Here is a 16,361-nt window from a genome sequence, read left to right on the forward strand (position 1 = left end):
AGTGATCACCGATCCTTCACAGCGACATCACCTTTGGTTATGTTGAGTTTTGTTTGAACGACCCGGCTCGTTAGTGAATTGAGACGGGCTAGAGTGAATCTGGGCCCTCGCCATCCCCACTCTTACCCCATCCAACCCCACGTGAATGTAGGACAGAGTCATGCAGCCAGGACACTGACGGACCTGTCCTCCAACGGTTCTGGCACCTCGATAAGGATCTATTCATGGGCTCTCTGTGCATGCACCTTCTTCTTCAGGTATACTCAGTAACTACGAGCGTGACGGAGATCTGTAACAGAATACCAAAGATGACGGGGGAGGACAAGGAGTTTGAGAACATTGAACGTGGTGAGTAGATCCCGTGCAACAAACCAGGGGGAAAGGGGATTATGGGGGGAAACTGCTGAGTTACCAAGTCTATAACAAGCAGAATAGTTTCCCACTGGTGTGAGATTGTATCATTCATGCAATATTGGAGTCAATCGCAGCAGCTTTTCATTGGTAGTGAAGATGACTGACCTGATCCCTTGGTGCAGACGCTGGTTTACACCAAAGATAGACACAGAATGCTGGAGTAACTCAGTGGGACAGACAGCTTCTCTGGAGAGAAGGATGGGCGACGGTTTGGGTCGAGGCCCTTCCTCAGACTTCCCTTAGATTCTGTTGCCTTGCTCTTTTGGCAGATGACCGCTACATCTATCCGATGCTGGAGAAGTTTTCCATTCAGTTGATCTCGCCTGTCAGCTGGGAAGCCATTCCTAACACCAGGTAAGCTGCCGCAAAAGAATTGACGTGCTTAGGTGCAGGAGGAGCCCATTTGTCCCTTCGAGCCAGCACTGCCATTCATTGTGATCATGGCTGATCATCTACAATCAGTAACCTGTGCCTGCCTTATCCCCATATCCCTTGATTTCGCTAGCCCTTAGAGCTCTATCTCACCGTCTTTTAAGTTCATCCAGTGAATTGGCCTCCACTGCCTTCTGTGGCAGAGAATTCCACAAATTCACAACTCTGGGCGAAAATGTTATTTTTCTCATCTCAGTTTTAAATGGCCTCCCCTTTTTTCTTAGACTGTGGCCCCTGGTTCTGGACTCCCCCAACATCGGGAACATTTTTCCTGCATCCAGCTTGTCCAGTCCTTTCATAATTTTATTTGTTTCTATGAGATCCCCTCTCATCCTTCCATGTTGTGCAGCTTTATGTCTGTCTTGGAGGAGATGCAGAGAATTTTTGGGAGGGATTTCAAAAGGTTTGAGCCTTGGCAGCTGAAACAAGGCTGGCAGTCATGGGTGAGAATTGACGGCGTGCAGAGATTGTGAAGGGCTGGAGAAATGGGAGATAGGAAGGGAGGGAGGGAGGGAAGGGTTCAAGCCAGGACCGCTGCACTGGGGCCAGTGCTGATTATTAGGTACAGGCATGAACGGGTTAGGGTGTGGATGGAAGAAATTGCTTACCCTCGTGTGGTGGTGCAGTTGGTAGAGCTGCTGTCTCACAGCGACAGAGACCCGAGTTCAATCCTGACCTCGGGTGCTGTCTTTGTGAAGTCTGCACGTTCTGCCTGACCGCGTGAGGTTCCTCCAGGTGATTCGGTTTCCTCTCGCATCTGGGTTCGTAGGTTAATTGGCCCGATGTAAATTGCTCCTAGAGCGCAGAGAGTGGATGAAAAAGTGGGATAGCATAGAACCAGTGTGAACCCCGTGATGGATGGTCGGCGTGGACTCGGTGGGCCGAAGGGCCTGTTTCCATGCTGCGTCTTTAAACTAAAGGTTTCCCACAAGTGGATCTTGCGGCCAGTGCCCTCGCTAATCCAGGCTCTGCTTCAACAATTCATGCAGGATTGACATGGAGGACTGGGAGCACATAACCTGCATGAAAACCGTGTCCCTGAGGAGCGAGCAGACGGTGTCGGGGCTGAAGGGTTACATTGCCTTGGGGACATGCCTGACCCAGGGCGAGGAGGTTACCTGCAGGGGCCGGGTGAGTGACACGCCTTGCATGCCTCTGCTGGTGTTATGTAGATGTGTATAGTGCACCACTGTTTTACAGTAGTGGAAGAGATTAAAATAAATACATGTGAAATTAGACATGCCATCTAAGCATAGTTTCCCCTGCCTTCCTGCGCATTGTGGCCTCAATCAAATGTCGATGCCCCCCGCCTGTGAACCATCCCCACACACACCCCCCCACACACACCCCCACACACACACACACGCCCCACACACACACCCCCACACACACACACACACCCCCCCCACACACACACACCCCCCACGCACACACACCCCCCACGCACCCACCCACACACACACACACCCCCCACACACGCACCCCCCCCCACACGCACACCCCCCCCACACACACACCCCCCACCCACCCACACACACACACACACCCCCCCACACACGCACACCCCCACACGCACACCCCCCCCCACACACACACCACACACACACACCCCCCACACACACGCCCCCACACGCACACCCCCCACACGCACACACCACACAAACACACACCCACGCACCCCACACGCACACGCACCCACACACACGCACCCCCCACGCACACACGCACCCACACACGCACACCCCACACACGCACACCCCACACACAGCCCCTCCACACACGCACACCCCACACACAGCCCCTCCACACACGCGTGCACCCCCCCCCCCTCCTCTCTTCCAGCTTTCTGCCCACCTCCATCAGTCTGAAGGAGGGTCCCGACCTGAAACGCCACCAATCCATGTTCTCCACAGTCAGTCTGAACTGCTGAGTTGTGGTGTGGGGGTGGGAGGGTGGGTGGAGAAAGCTGGAAGTGGAGGGACAGGACAAAGCCTGGCGAGTGATAGGTGGTTGCAGGAGAGAAGGGGGGGGGGGGAGGCTGTTGTTATATGCAGGTACTTGGACAAAGACCAGAGATGTAAAGACAAAGAGTGTGAGATAAGAATAGGTGCAAATTGTGAGGCCAGAGGATGCGATATATCCGTGGAGGGGGAGGGGAGATTTAGGTGTGTGACAAAGTGGGGAACTGGGGAGGGTGGGGGGGGGGGGGGGTGTAGGTCAGTTACCTAAAATTCAATGTTCATACTGATGGGTTGTAAGCTACCCAAGTGGAATATGAGGTTGCTGGTCCTCCAGTTTGTGTGTGTGTCCTCACTAGCAATGGAGGAGGCCCAGGACAGTATGGGATTGGGAAGAGGAGGTAAAATGGTTGGCAACCAGGATCCGGCATGCCTTGGCGGACCGAGCACAAGAGTTTGGTGATGCATTCGCTGTCGCTGAGCCTACGCTCGGTCTCGCGGACGTAACGGAGGCTACACCGGCAGCACCGGATGCAGCCGTCACTCGTTGGGTTAATGGGTCTATGAAGCTGCAGGGTTGTTCTGCACCCGGTCGGTGCAGGCGAATGTCGAGCAGAGCTGAACGGTGAACGTTTTTGCTTCTCTCCAGATCCTGATCCTTGACGTGATTGAAGTTGTCCCTGAACCCGGGCAGCCTCTGACCAAGAACAAGTTCAAGGTGCTGTACGAAAAGGAGCAGAAGGGCCCGGTGACGGCCCTGTGTAACTGCAATGGCTACCTGGTGTCGGCGATCGGACAGAAGGTAAAGGCAGCCCCTGCACAACACAACCCCACCGTGCCGTATTAGTGAGCATGCCACCACACTGACTGCCAGCAGACATCCTCCATGTCACAGGGGATGTTTAGATTTAGATTTTTTTAGATTTAGATTTAGAGATACAGCGCGGAAACAGGCCCTTCGGCCCACCAGGTCCGCACCGCCCAGTGATCCCCGCACATTAACACTATCCTACACACACTAGGGACAATTTTTACATTTACCCAGTCAATTAACCTACAAACCTGTACGTCTTTGGAGTGTGGGGGGAAACCGAAGATCTCGGAGAAAACCCATGCAGGTCACGGGGAGAACGTACAAACTCCGTACAGGCGGCGCCCGTAGTCAGGATCGAACCCGAGTCTCCGGCGCTGCATTCGCTGTAAGGCAGCAACTCTACCGCTGCGCCACTGTTCTGTCCTGAGCAGATTTCACACAGCTTCATTCGCCAGCTTTTCCTCCTGGCACCGTTTGCCTCCTACACCTGTTTACGTTGGTCATGGTGATGATCCAATAACTTATAATAATAATAATAATAATAATAATAATAACCACTATCAATTCACATTTCACTCTCCTACTCACACCGCAAGGAAACAGCATGCAGCAAAAGCTTTTCACTGTACCTCTCTGTACACGTGACAATAAACTAAACTGAACTTATGGCCCAACTCTTCCAAGCCAACCAAGATGCCCCATCTAAGTCCCAAGATAGACACAAAGTGCTGGAGTAACTCAGCGGGACAGGCAGCATCTCTGGAGAGAAGGAATGGGTGAGGTTTCAGGTCGAGACCCTTCTTCAAACATCCAAGTCCCATTTGCCCATGTTTGACCCAATATCCCTCTAAACCTTTCCTATCCATGTACTTCTCCAAATGTCTTTTAAATGTTGTTACTGTACCAGCCTCAAATACTTCCTCTGACAGCTCGTTCCATATACCCACCACCCTCTGGAAAACGTTGACCCTCGGGTTCCTTTTCGACCTTTCCCCTCTCACGAACCCATGTCCTCGTGATTTCTCAACCGCAAACTCGCTGGAAGTGACCTGACCATGGGTCTCCTTTTAAACATTGTCGTTGTATCTGCCTCCAGCACCTCGGCTGGCGATTCATTCTAGACGTTCCCCACCCTCTGTGCGGAAAAGCTTGCTCTTCAGATCTGAGGAAGGGGTTTCGCCCCAAAACGTCGCCTATTCCTTTTCTCCGGGGGTGCTGCCCGACCCACTGAGTTACTCCAGCATTTTGTGCCTATCTTCGGTATAAAACCAGCATCTGCAGTTCCTTCCTACACATTTTGTCTGCTCCATTGCGTAAGTTCCTCAAGGCACGCCTACTTTATAGACAATAGACAATAGGTGCAGGAGGAGGCCATTCGGCCCTTCGAGCCTGTACGCACCGCCATTCAATGTGATCATGGCTGATTATTCTCAATCAGTACCCCGTTCCTGCCTTCTCCCCATACCCCCTGACTCCGCTATCCTTAAGAGCTCTATCTAGCTCTCTTTGAAGAAGTTCTCCTCTTCTCCCTGATGGGAGTTCTGCAACACCCTCTCCCACTGCTCCCCCTCCGTTATTCTCACTGCTCTCTGGCTCGAGGACCATGTTTTAACCCGGACAGTCCAGCATTTTGTGTCTCCCTTCAGATCTCCTGTAAATGTCTCCCCTTTAACCTTAAACCTGCGCCCTCCAGCTGCAGCCTCCCTCGCCCTCATCGCCACGCATCAACTCATTGACCGTCTCTGCCTCTTCCTCCTGCTCCTCCCGCACAGATATTCCTGTGGAGCCTGAAGGACAACGACCTGACGGGGATGGCGTTCATCGACACGCAGCTCTACATCCACCAGATGATCAGCGTGAAGAATTTCATCATGGCTGCAGACGTCATGAAGAGTGTCTCCATCCTTCGCTACCAGGAGGAGAGTAAAACTCTGTCGCTTGTCAGCAGGGTAGGTGAATGCCACGAACAGGGATGTCTGCCGTTTACCGCGGAGTTTTTTAAAGCCACATAACAGGTGCTCTTCAACTCACAATGGGGTACGTTCCGATAAACCCATCGTAAACCGAAAATATCGTAAGTCAAAATGCATTTCGATTTTTTAGATTTTTAGTTTAGAGATACAGCGCAGAAACAGGCCCTTCAGCCCACCGGGTCCGCGCCGCCCAGCGATCCCCGCACATTAACACTATCCTACACCCATTAGGGACAATTTTTACATTTACCCAGTCAATTAACCTACATACCTGTACGTCTTTGGAGTGTGGGAGGAAACCTAAGATCTCGGAGAAAACCCACGCAGGTCACGGGAAGAACGTACAAACTCCGTACAGACGGCGCCCATAGTCGGGATCGAACCTTAGTCTCCGGCGCTGCATTCGCTGTAAGGCAGCAACTCTACCGCTGCGCCACCGTGCCGTAAATTTATAAGCACCTCATCATGTGGCCGGAAGTGAACTTGGGGTCTCTGCCGTTGCCCAGCGTTTGCACCATTGTAAAGTCGAAATATCGTACGTCAGGGAGCATCTGTACAGTCATTCCTCTACTTACAATGGAATGCGATCCAAGGCAAGGTTTTGGAATGTGTGGGGAGCGAGAGATGGGCATTTTGGTAGAGTATGTTTCGATGGGTGTGGTATTTATTGCAGTAAACAAAGCTTTGGTGTCTATCCCAGAGACTAAAACTGTGCACAGATACATGGAACGAGCTGCCAGAGGAGGTAGTTGAGGCAGGTACTATAACAACATTTAACCCAGTGGTATGAACATTGACTTCTCCAACTTTAGATAGTTCCTCTGTCCCTCTCTTCCCCTCCCCCTTCCCAGATCTCCCTCTATCTTCCTGTCTCCACCTATATCCTTCCTTTGTTCCGCCCCCCTGACATCAGTCTGAAGAAGGGTCTCGACCCGAAACGTCACCCATTCCTTCTCTCCAGAGATGCTGCCTGACTTGCTGAGTTACTCCAGCATTTTGTGAATAAATACCTTTGATTTGTACCAGCATCTGCAGTTATTTTCTTATAACAACGTTTAAAGGACATTTGGACAGATACATGAATAGGTTTCGAGGGACTCTAGGCAAATGGGACCAACTTAGATTTGTAAGTTACCCCAGAACTTTTTTTTTTTTGAGAGATGCTGCGTGACCCACTGAGTTACTTCAGCAGTTCCTCGTGCCAAGCTTGGATAGGTATCTATATCGGCATGAACGTGGCAGGGCTGAAGAGCCTGTCTCCACGCTGTATGACTGAGGAGCAGCTAGAAAAACACAGCTTGCGGCACACAGCTGACCGAGAGAGGGCAAGGTGCAGAAAAGACAGATGACTTGTAACCATTCGTCAATGGGCAGCCCACCTCGGCGAGGAGCTGTGGAGCAAGTTGTGCCACTCAGAAGATGGAGCTCCTCCGATGACTCGGGCCGACCACTTGCTGATCTGAGCTCGCGGATTGTGGCCTGAACTGTGGTTGCATGTCCAGTGATTTGGAATTGTACCCTAGGAAAAGAAAAGGGGGGGGGGGGGGAAACTGGTGGGAAATTCTGGTCCATCTGCATGTGTGGTGTTTTGCTAAGGCTGGCCTCTTCCTTGACGTGTCTCTTAGGATCCGAAGCTTTTGGAAGTTTACAGCGTGGAATTCATGGTGGACAATTCTCAGCTGGGATTCCTCGGTGAGTTACATGCAGGGCTGTGAAGTCGGAGTCGGAGCAACTTTGGTGCTGCTGGAGTCGGAGTTGGTAAAAAAGTCCCGACTCTGACTCCGAACTCAACATGTTCATCTATATACTAAAACTCTCGTTTGTTTGTTTGTTCCTGAACTACAGCCAAAACGGTACACGATAGCGCGACAATCTTAGGCCCACCTTAATCACCCTTCGTCCCATGGTCATATGGAAGAAGATATTCTTGCTATTGAGGGCGTGCAGCGTAGGTTCACTAGGTTAATTCCCGGAAAGGCGGGACTGTCGTACGTTAAAAGACTGGAGCGACTGGGCTTGTATACACTGGAATTTAGAAAGATGAGAGGGGATCTTATTGAAACATATAAGATTATTAAGGGGTTGGACACGTTAGAGGCAGGAAACATGTTCCCAATGTTGGGGGAGTCCAGAACCAGGGGCCACAGTTTAAGAATAAGGGGTAGGCCATTTAGAACAGAGATGGGGAAAAACGTTTTCAGTCAGAGAGTTGTGAATCTGTGGAATTCTCTGCCTCAGAAGGCAGTGGAGGCCAGTTCTCTGAGTGCTTTCAAGAGAGCTAGATAGAGCTCTTAACGATAGCAGAGTCAGGGGGTATGGGGAGAAGGCAGGAACGGGGTACTGATCGAGAATGATCAGCCATGATCACATTGAATGGCGGTGCTGGCTCGAAGGGCCGAATGGCCTCCTCCTGCACCTATTGTCTATAGATGGAGTCAGTGGTGAGTAGTCTGATTTGTGAGATGGCCTGGGCTACTTCTACAAATCTCTGGATTTTTTTACAGATCTGAGGGCATTATTGGGAATGTGTTGGGATTTGGGAGCCAGGCAAGGCACGAGCAGTCTCATAGAACAGTGCAGCACAGCAACAGGCCCTACGGCCCACAATGTCCATGCCGAACGTGATGCCAAGTTCAAGTAATCTACTCTGCCCACAAATGATCCATACCCCTCCATTTCCTTGCAGATCCATGTGCAGATCTAAAACCCTATTAAATGCCACTATCACATCTGCTTCCACCGTCGCTGGCGCCCATCATTCTCTGTACAAAGAAACGCTGTAGACTTATAGTGGTACAGTACAGAAACGTGTCTCTTGGCCCACAATATCCATGCCGGCCCTTTTGCCCCTCTATACTAAATTCTCTGGGTTCCTTTTTAAATTCTCCCGGTTTAGTTTCTAAATTCCCTGCTCAATTGATTGGTGTTCTTCCTTTCACTTTGTTTACAGTGTCTGACCGTGAGAAGAATCTCCTGGTGTACATGTATCAGCCAGAAGGTAAGGAGTCTCTCGCACAGCCTCTCGTCGCCCAGTTGGTGCTGCAGGGATGACCAGTGTGTCCCAGTTCCCACCCAGCGCGGTCTGAGGAACAAACTTGTGATCTCCACCCAGAAGGAAAGACTTGCAAGTGTACCTTGCACGTTCACGGGCGCTTTATTGCCCATGGGGGGCTTTGGAGAGAGTGCAGAAAATGTTTACTAGACGCTGTCTGGATTAGTGGGTGTTAGCTGTAAAGAGAAATTGGACAAATTTGCACAATTTTCTCTGGAGCGTCGAAGTTTTGGGGGGGGGGGGGCATCCAATAGGATTTTATAAAATTGAGAGGAGTAGATAGGGGTAGACTAGTCAGAATTTTTTTTCACCAGGGTGGAAATGTCAAAGACTAGAGGGCAAAGCTTTAAGGTCAAACTTTCAAGATGTGAGGTGGTTTTATTTGTGTCCACAGAGGGTGGTGCTGCCAGAGGTGATGGATGCAGATACGATAGTGGGACTTGTGGCTTCTGGCTATGCAGGGAATGGAGGGATATGGATCACAGACAGGCACTGGAGATCAGTTGAACTTGGCATCATGTTCAGAATGGGCTGAAGGGCCTGTTCCTGTGTTTTGTGTGTGGCAAACCTCCTCCGCTGGACACAGTGCAGATTACCTGTGGCCCCCCCTGAGACTGTGTGATAGCAGTTTTACACCGACCCGTTGTCACCGCTGTGCAGGCAGGCGGTTTTATTCAGGGAGTGACTGGAGCAGATGCCTGGAGAAGCTGTACTTGTTCTCTTGCAGCCAGGGAGAGTTACGGAGGGACTCGGCTGCTGCGGAGAGCTGACTTCAACGTGGGCGCTCACGTCAACGCCTTCTGGCGAACACCCTGCCGCGGCATCATGGACGGCTCCAATAAGAAGAACCTGGCGTGGGAGAACAAGCACATCACCTGGTTCGGTGAGTGCGGGCTTGCCCTGTTGCAGTAGACAATAGGCAATAGGTGCAGGAGGAGGCCATTCGGCCCTTCGAGCCAGCACCGCCATTCAATGTGATCATGGCTGATCATTCTCAATCAGTACCCCGTTCCTGCCTTCTCCCCATACCCCCTGACTCCGCTATCCTTAAGAGCTCTATCTAGCTCTCTCTTGAATGCATTCAGAGAATTGGCCTCCACTGTCTTCTGAGGCAGAGAATTCCACAGATTCACAACTCTCTGACTGAAAAAGTTTTTCCTCATCTCCGTTCTAAATGGCCTACCCCTTATTCTTAAACTGTGGCCCCCATGGCCGGGTGGTAGGGCTGGGTCCCGGCCTGTCCTCCGCTGCCTCTGCTGACACCGCTTGCTCTTGCTCCCCAGCCACTCTGGACGGCGGGGTCGGGCTCCTGTTACCGATGCAAGAGAAGACGTATCGACGTTTACTGATGTTGCAGAACGCTCTGATCACCATGATCCCTCACCACGCTGGCCTCAACCCCAAGGCCTTCAGGTAAGAAGAACACTTCCAATGCTTCCAGCGGGCGACACTGATGCCTGGATAGAGTGGGGGTGGAGAGGATGTTTCCACTAGTGGGAGAGTCTAGGACTGGCAGGCACTGCCTCAGAACAACAGGTCGTACCTGCAGAATGGAGAGAGAGGAATTACTCTAGCCAGGGGTGGCGCAGCAGTAGAGCTGCTGCCTCACAGCGCCGGAGACCCAGGTTCGATCCTGACTGCTGATGCTGTCTGTACGGAGTTTGTACGTTCTCCCCATAGTTTGTAGGTTAATTTGTAGGTTAATTGGCTCCGGGAAAAAATTATAAATTGTTCCTCGTGTGTAGGGCAGTGCTAGTGCACGAGGGTGATCACTGGGCAGCAGGGACTCGGTGAGCCGAAGGGCCTGTTTCCATGGTGCATCTCTTAAAGTCTAAAGACCGGGGTAGAGACCAAGTCATAACGTATTTTTAAAGCGCAAATTGATAGGTTCTTGATTAGTAAGGGTGTCAAAGATTACTGGGAGAAGGCGGGAGAATGGGGTTGAGAAGGGGAAAAATAGATCAGCCATGATCGAATGGTGGAGCAGACCCGATGGGCCGAATGGCCTAATTCTGCTCCTGTATCTTAGAAACATAGAAAATAGGTGCAGGAGTAGGCCATTCGGCCCTTCGAGCCTGCACCGCCATTCAATATGATCATGGCTGATCATCCAACTCAGCATCCCGTACCTGCCTTCTTTCCATACCCCCTGATCCCTTTAGCCACAAGGGCCACATCTAACTCCCTCTTAAATATAGCCAATGAACTGGCCTCAACTACCTTCTGTGGCAGAGAATTCCACAGATTCACCACTCTGTGTGAAAAAAAAGTTCTCATCTCGGTCCTAAAAGACTTCCCCCTTATCCTTAAACTGTGACCCCTTGTTCTGGACTTCCCCAACATTGGGAACAATCTTCTTGCATCTAGCCTGTCCAACCCCTTAAGAATTTTGTACGTTTCTATAAGATCCCCCCTCAATCTTCTAAATTCCAGCGAGTACAAGCCGAGTCTATCCAGTCTTTCTTCATATGAAAGTCCTGCCATCACAGGAATCAATCTGGTGAACCTTCTCTGTACTCCCTCTATGGCAAGAATGTCTTTCCTCAGATTAGGAGACCAAAACTGTACGCAATACTCCAGGTGTGGTCTCACCAATGCCCTGTACAACTTAGGGACTTATGAGCTGGCAGAGCAGCTGCATCAGTGATGGAGACCCGGGTTCCATCCTGACCTCGGGTGCCGTGCGAAGTCTGCACATTCTCCCTGTGACTGCGTGGGTTGCCTCCAGATTCTCCAGTCTCCTCCCGCATCTCAAAGACACTGCCTGACAAGCTGAGTTAATCCAGTGAACCAACATCTGCAGTTCCGTGTATCTCCCAAAGACATGCAGGTTTGTAGGTTAATTACCCTAGGTTAATTAAATCACCGCTAGCGTGTAGTGGATGTGCAAGTGAGACAACAGAGAACCAGCGTCAACGGGTGATTGATGGTCGGCATTGGATCGGTGGGCCGAAGAGGGGGCCTGTTTCCATGCTATATCTTTCAATCAATCAGTGGTCTCTCTCAGCCCATACTGAGCAGTTATCTGACTACTTGCCTTTTCAAATTGACTTCCTCAACACCGCCCCATCATACACTCCCATCATGAGCATATCACAGGTTGAACTGCCCTCGTTGCCAGCTGAGGTACTGGTTAGACTGAGCCACGCTGATCTGCAAGCAGGTATGGGGATTGGTCTTTTCTGACACAGACTGGTTTAGTGAGATTGCCTTGTTTATTGTAGTATCATGAGATTAACAGAGCAGTCCAAAGGTCATAGCTTGCTTCTACCAGCTGCAGTTGGTTTTATTACATTATCGGGGTCTTCTAATCACTTGTGAATGTATTTATGCTGTAGGAAGGACAGTGACAAAGGACTTGCCCTGAATCCAGGGTCCTGGGGTAATTATCCCGATAGTAGTTGTACACCACACGCAGATAGTGATATCACAGCACGTACAGTTCATTCAGAGTGGATGTTTGCAGTTTGTTATAAACAGAATGAAAGCAGGAGAAACAGACCTGCTGGCTCCAAGCTACTTGTAATACTCAAACAAACATACACTGAATTTACATGATTTGATGAACCCAACCCTTTACCATATATAACGGATGGCTAATTAAAAAAAAAATATTCTTGGGAGTGTTTATTAGCCGTCCCTAATTGTCTCAGACATTTTCACACAGGTAAAGAGGGTGTGTGGCATGATTGCCATCAGGGGCATACAGCTTTCTGGAGCTTAGGCCACATTTGTGGAGTATTGTGTGCAGTTCTGGTCACCCCTTTACAGGAAGGATGTGGAGGTTTTGGAGAAGGAGCGGAAGAGGTGTGACTGGAATGCTGCCTGGATTAGAGAGTGTTAGCTGCAGGGAGAGTGTGGACAGACTTGGATTGTCTTCTCTGGAGCGTCGGAGAGATCTGATAAAATGGTGAGAGGCAGGGATAGGTTAGACAAAACCTTTTTCGCAGGAAATGTCAGGCATAGCTTTAAGGAGATGTGCGTTGAAGGAGAGGGGTGGGTGCGTGGAACATGCTGCCAGAGGCAGGTACAGTGAGGGAGTATAGGGTCGTGGGTCACCTGAAGAGACTCAGGCTCGAGAGGAAGACGCGAGCACACAACCCTCCGGTGCTGAGATTGGCACAGGTGCGCTGTTTCACGGTTCTAATGGCATCCTCTGCCCCCCCACCCCTCCCCTACCCCTCTACCCCTCCTGTGCTGCAGGATGTTGCACTGTGACCGACGGGCCTTGCAGAACGGCGTGCGGAACATCCTGGACGGTGAGCTGCTCAACAAGTTCCTGTACCTCAGCACCATGGAGCGCAGCGAGCTGGCCAAGAAAATCGGCACCACGCCGGATATGGTGAGGAGCCGCCCGCCGGCCATGGGGTTAATGAGTGCAATCACATTCGGTCCTGGATAAAGTGCCCCACAGACATGGGGAGGGGGGGGGAAGAGAGGATGTGGCCATCAGCGACGGAGGAGCAGGGAGGTAATGGTGACGGGTACACAAAGTTGCGTGTAGCAGAGACGGACACTAAAAGCTGGAGTGACTCAGCCGGTCAGGCAGCATCTCTGGAGAAAAGGAAATGTTTTGGGTCGAGACCCTTCTCGAGCGTCACCCATTCCTTCTCTCCAGAGATGCTGCCTGACCCGCTGAGTTACTCCGGCCTTGAGGGTCTGTCTGTCTTCGGTTTAAACCAGCGTCTGCAGTTCCTCCCTACACACGTTGTGTCTGGTGGGACATTCCAGGCTTCCCCCCCGCTCCCACAACTTTCCACACTGAGTTGCCCGGTGACCTTCCAGACGCTGTCCTGACTGCGTACAATCCACTAGACTGACTGGGGATTGAGATTGAGAAGGGTCCTCCGCTCCTTTGCTACCCCTGGACTCCCAGTTGCGGTCGAGGTCTGACATTCTTCCAAACACCTCTGTCTTTCAGATCTTGGAAGATGTGCTGGAGATTGATCGGGTCACTGCCCACTTCTGATGCGGGCCAGACAGAAGATCGAGGGACTTTGCTGATAGTTTTAACCCTTGCAACACTGGCTGTGCTCTCTAACGTTCAGGAAGTGGACTTGAGGGGGTAACGCTGGAGACTGAAGGTTCTCTCTGTTGTGATTGAACACTGCGCCACAGATGGTCTGAAGCTGATTTTAGGACTTGATTTGTTAATATGGGTCAGTTTGAATGCATTTGTATGTTTTTCACATTTAAAATATTTTGTAATGCAAAATGGAAAAAAAATATGTTATTTTTTAATCCTGCCCATTTTCATCATTCTTCCTCAACCACAGATAAGTAGGCAAAGCCCTAAACACAGGGACTTCCCCCCTATATTCAACCTTGCTATCTGTTTAGGAATATGTCTGCCCTTGAGGTGAAGATTAGAGTTATGCTCACACAACAGGGTGGTTGGACTAATGAACGATGGTTCATTATATGAACATGGTAATAGGTCCTTCAGCCCACACATTCACCATGAGATGCTTGGAGTTTGGCCTTCTCAGGGAATCGAGAGATTAAGCAAGGGGCCAGAGTGATGGATGGGTTGCTGATGGGCTGTGGAATATTCGATTACCTCCAGCCCATCGTGAGAATACAGAGGGCACACAGTGGAACTACACACAAGAGTGAGTTTCAGGAAAACAACTTTATTTAAAATACCAGCAATAAAACAGTTACTCAAAATACAATTACGTAGCATGATGAGAGTTAATACTTTCAGCGGTTGAGGTCCACTGGGCCCGTGTGTTCGTCGCTATTTTTATGGATAAGAGGACTCCTTTGGTAGAGGAGACCAGGGGGAGGGTAAAAGTGAGCTTTGACAGCAAATGTTTGATCCCCAGATGGAGCTCGGAGCTCCTTGTTCTTGCATTTCACGACATCCAGTCTGTGATGTTATCAGGCACAGTACCAGTGCTCAACCTGCAGGGTCCAGGGAGCTGAATGTGTCCGTGTGGGGAGGGGAAAACGCCTGGGTTAATGGGGAACGCCAGCACCCATCCAGAATACACAGCAGCATTGTGTTCACCAGCAGACAGTGTGTAATCGTGGGGGTGTTCACAGCCCTTAGTAGGAGGTGCGTCGTGTTTCACACTCCATTCCACTTTGAGGTAAGAAAGGAAGAGTTTTCCCCAGCGCATTCTCCCACAGCCGAGGATGGCGGGAGGGAGGCCAGGCCACTACTGCACCAGGTAGTTATACAGGTCTTCGTCAGCTGGCACCAGACCAAAGTAGACAAGCAGGCGGAAGACAACGGACACGGCGCTCATCATTAGGCTCTCGAACCTGCGACACAAACGAAGCGGTCACGAAACACAGCATTCCCCTCTGGACAGCCCGTCTAACAATAATCACAGAAATGGTCCCTGCCACCCACGTCCTCCAAGCTACTCCCACTTGTCCCATATCTCTAAACTTTCCTATCCACGTACCTGCTTGGTTGTTTTTTGTAAAGCAGCATCTACAGTTCCTTGTGTCATCCAAATATCTTTTTAAATTGCACCATCAATTACGTCCTCTGGCAGCTCATTCCATGCACCCACCACCCTCTGAAAAGGTTGCCCTGCAGGTTTGTATTAAATCTTTCCCCTCACCATAAACCTATGTCCAAATCTTCTAGTTCTTGATTTGCCTATCCTGGGAAAAAGACTGCTTTCATTCCCTCTATTCCCCACATGATTGTATAAGATTACTCCTCAGTCTCCTGCTCTCCAAGGAGTAAAGTCTTAGCCTGCCAACTTCTCCCTGGAACTCGGGTCCCTTTTAACCAAATTTACAACATCTCGTCAATCAGGTTCCCTTACCTTGTCACCCTGGAACACGCTGAACCAGCAAGGAAACAGGCCCTTCGGCCCACCTTGTCCATGGCGACCAACTCAGCATTCAGGCCTAGTCCCATTTGTCTGCATTTGGCCCATAGCTCTTTAAACCTGTCCTATTGATTTATCGTGAAAATGTCTTTTGAAAATCAAATTTTTATCTGCTTTTGTAGCTTCCTCCAGCAGCGCGTTCAAGATATAGATTACCTTCCGAGTGAAAAAGCTGCCCTGAGATACTTGTAAATCTCTCCCCTCTTACTATACCCGCTAGGTTTGGAATCCTTTACCTTGGGAGAAAGGACTATGACCGTTCCATGTTCATCATGATCTTGTACACCTCCATAAAGTCACCCTCTCAGCCTCCTAGTTTCAGAGAAAGTCCTGGCCCATCCAACTTCTCCCTATAACGCAGAGGTGGTGAAAATAACCTGTCTTGCTGCCTTTGCTTTCGACCAGAGATACAGTGTGGAAACAGGCTCTTTGGCCCACCAAACTGCATTGACCAGCAGTCAATCTGTCCACTAACTACCCTACACACTAGGGGCAATTCAACCAGTCAATTAATCTACAAACCTGTATGTCTTGGGGGGGGGGGGGGAGACCAGAGAAATCCCATATGGTCATGGCGAGAACATACAAACTCCGTTTAGATTTTTTTTTAGATTTAGAGATACAGCGCAGAAACAGGCCCTTCGGCCCACCGGGTCCGCGCCGTCCAGCGATCCCCGCACATTAACACTATCCTACACCCACTAGGGACAATTTTTACATTTGCCCAGCCAATTAACCTACAAACCTGTACGTCTTTGGAGTGTGGGAGGAAACCGAAGATCTCGGAGAAAACCCACGCAGGTCACGGGGAGAACGTACAAACTCCGTACAGACGGCGCCCGTAGTCAGGATCGAACCTGAGTC

General features: G+C 50.5%; 2 protein-coding genes across 5 annotated transcripts in view; one reads left to right on the forward strand and one right to left on the reverse strand.

Annotated features, from left to right (window-relative positions):
* The window catches only part of cpsf1 (cleavage and polyadenylation specific factor 1), an 80,377-nt gene that overhangs the window by 60,294 nt on the left and 3,722 nt on the right, over positions 1–16,361 (forward strand). For 2 of the 3 annotated variants that reach the window (XM_078425868.1, XM_078425880.1), the window contains 11 exons: positions 258–348; positions 684–768; positions 1,836–1,977; positions 3,454–3,606; positions 5,391–5,567; positions 7,217–7,283; positions 8,542–8,589; positions 9,371–9,526; positions 9,927–10,056; positions 12,847–12,985; positions 13,565–14,307. In XM_078425868.1, coding sequence (XP_078281994.1) covers positions 258–348; positions 684–768; positions 1,836–1,977; positions 3,454–3,606; positions 5,391–5,567; positions 7,217–7,283; positions 8,542–8,589; positions 9,371–9,526; positions 9,927–10,056; positions 12,847–12,985; positions 13,565–13,612 — 1,236 coding nt within the window. In that variant the 3' untranslated portion in view covers positions 13,613–14,307. Of the gene's footprint in view, positions 1–257; positions 349–683; positions 769–1,835; positions 1,978–3,453; positions 3,607–5,390; positions 5,568–7,216; positions 7,284–8,541; positions 8,590–9,370; positions 9,527–9,926; positions 10,057–12,846; positions 12,986–13,564; positions 14,308–16,361 lie in introns of those variants that run through there. The other variant, XR_013549185.1, reaches the window with a different exon arrangement.
* adck5 (aarF domain containing kinase 5) overlaps positions 14,257–16,361 on the reverse strand; it is a 59,263-nt gene continuing 57,158 nt past the window's right edge. The window contains exons 15-16 of one of the 2 annotated variants that reach the window (XR_013549186.1): positions 15,734–15,847; positions 14,795–14,913 (exon numbers count right to left, since the gene is read on the reverse strand). Coding sequence is in view for 1 of the 2 variants with exons in the window: in XM_078425894.1 (XP_078282020.1) it covers positions 14,808–14,913 (106 nt within the window). In the remaining variant the exon portion in view is untranslated. Of the gene's footprint in view, positions 14,914–15,733; positions 15,848–16,361 lie in introns of both variants that reach the window. The other variant, XM_078425894.1, reaches the window with a different exon arrangement.

The sequence above is a fragment of the Rhinoraja longicauda genome, chromosome 2, assembly GCF_053455715.1.
Source record: "Rhinoraja longicauda isolate Sanriku21f chromosome 2, sRhiLon1.1, whole genome shotgun sequence".
Lineage (NCBI taxonomy): Eukaryota > Metazoa > Chordata > Chondrichthyes > Rajiformes > Arhynchobatidae > Rhinoraja > Rhinoraja longicauda.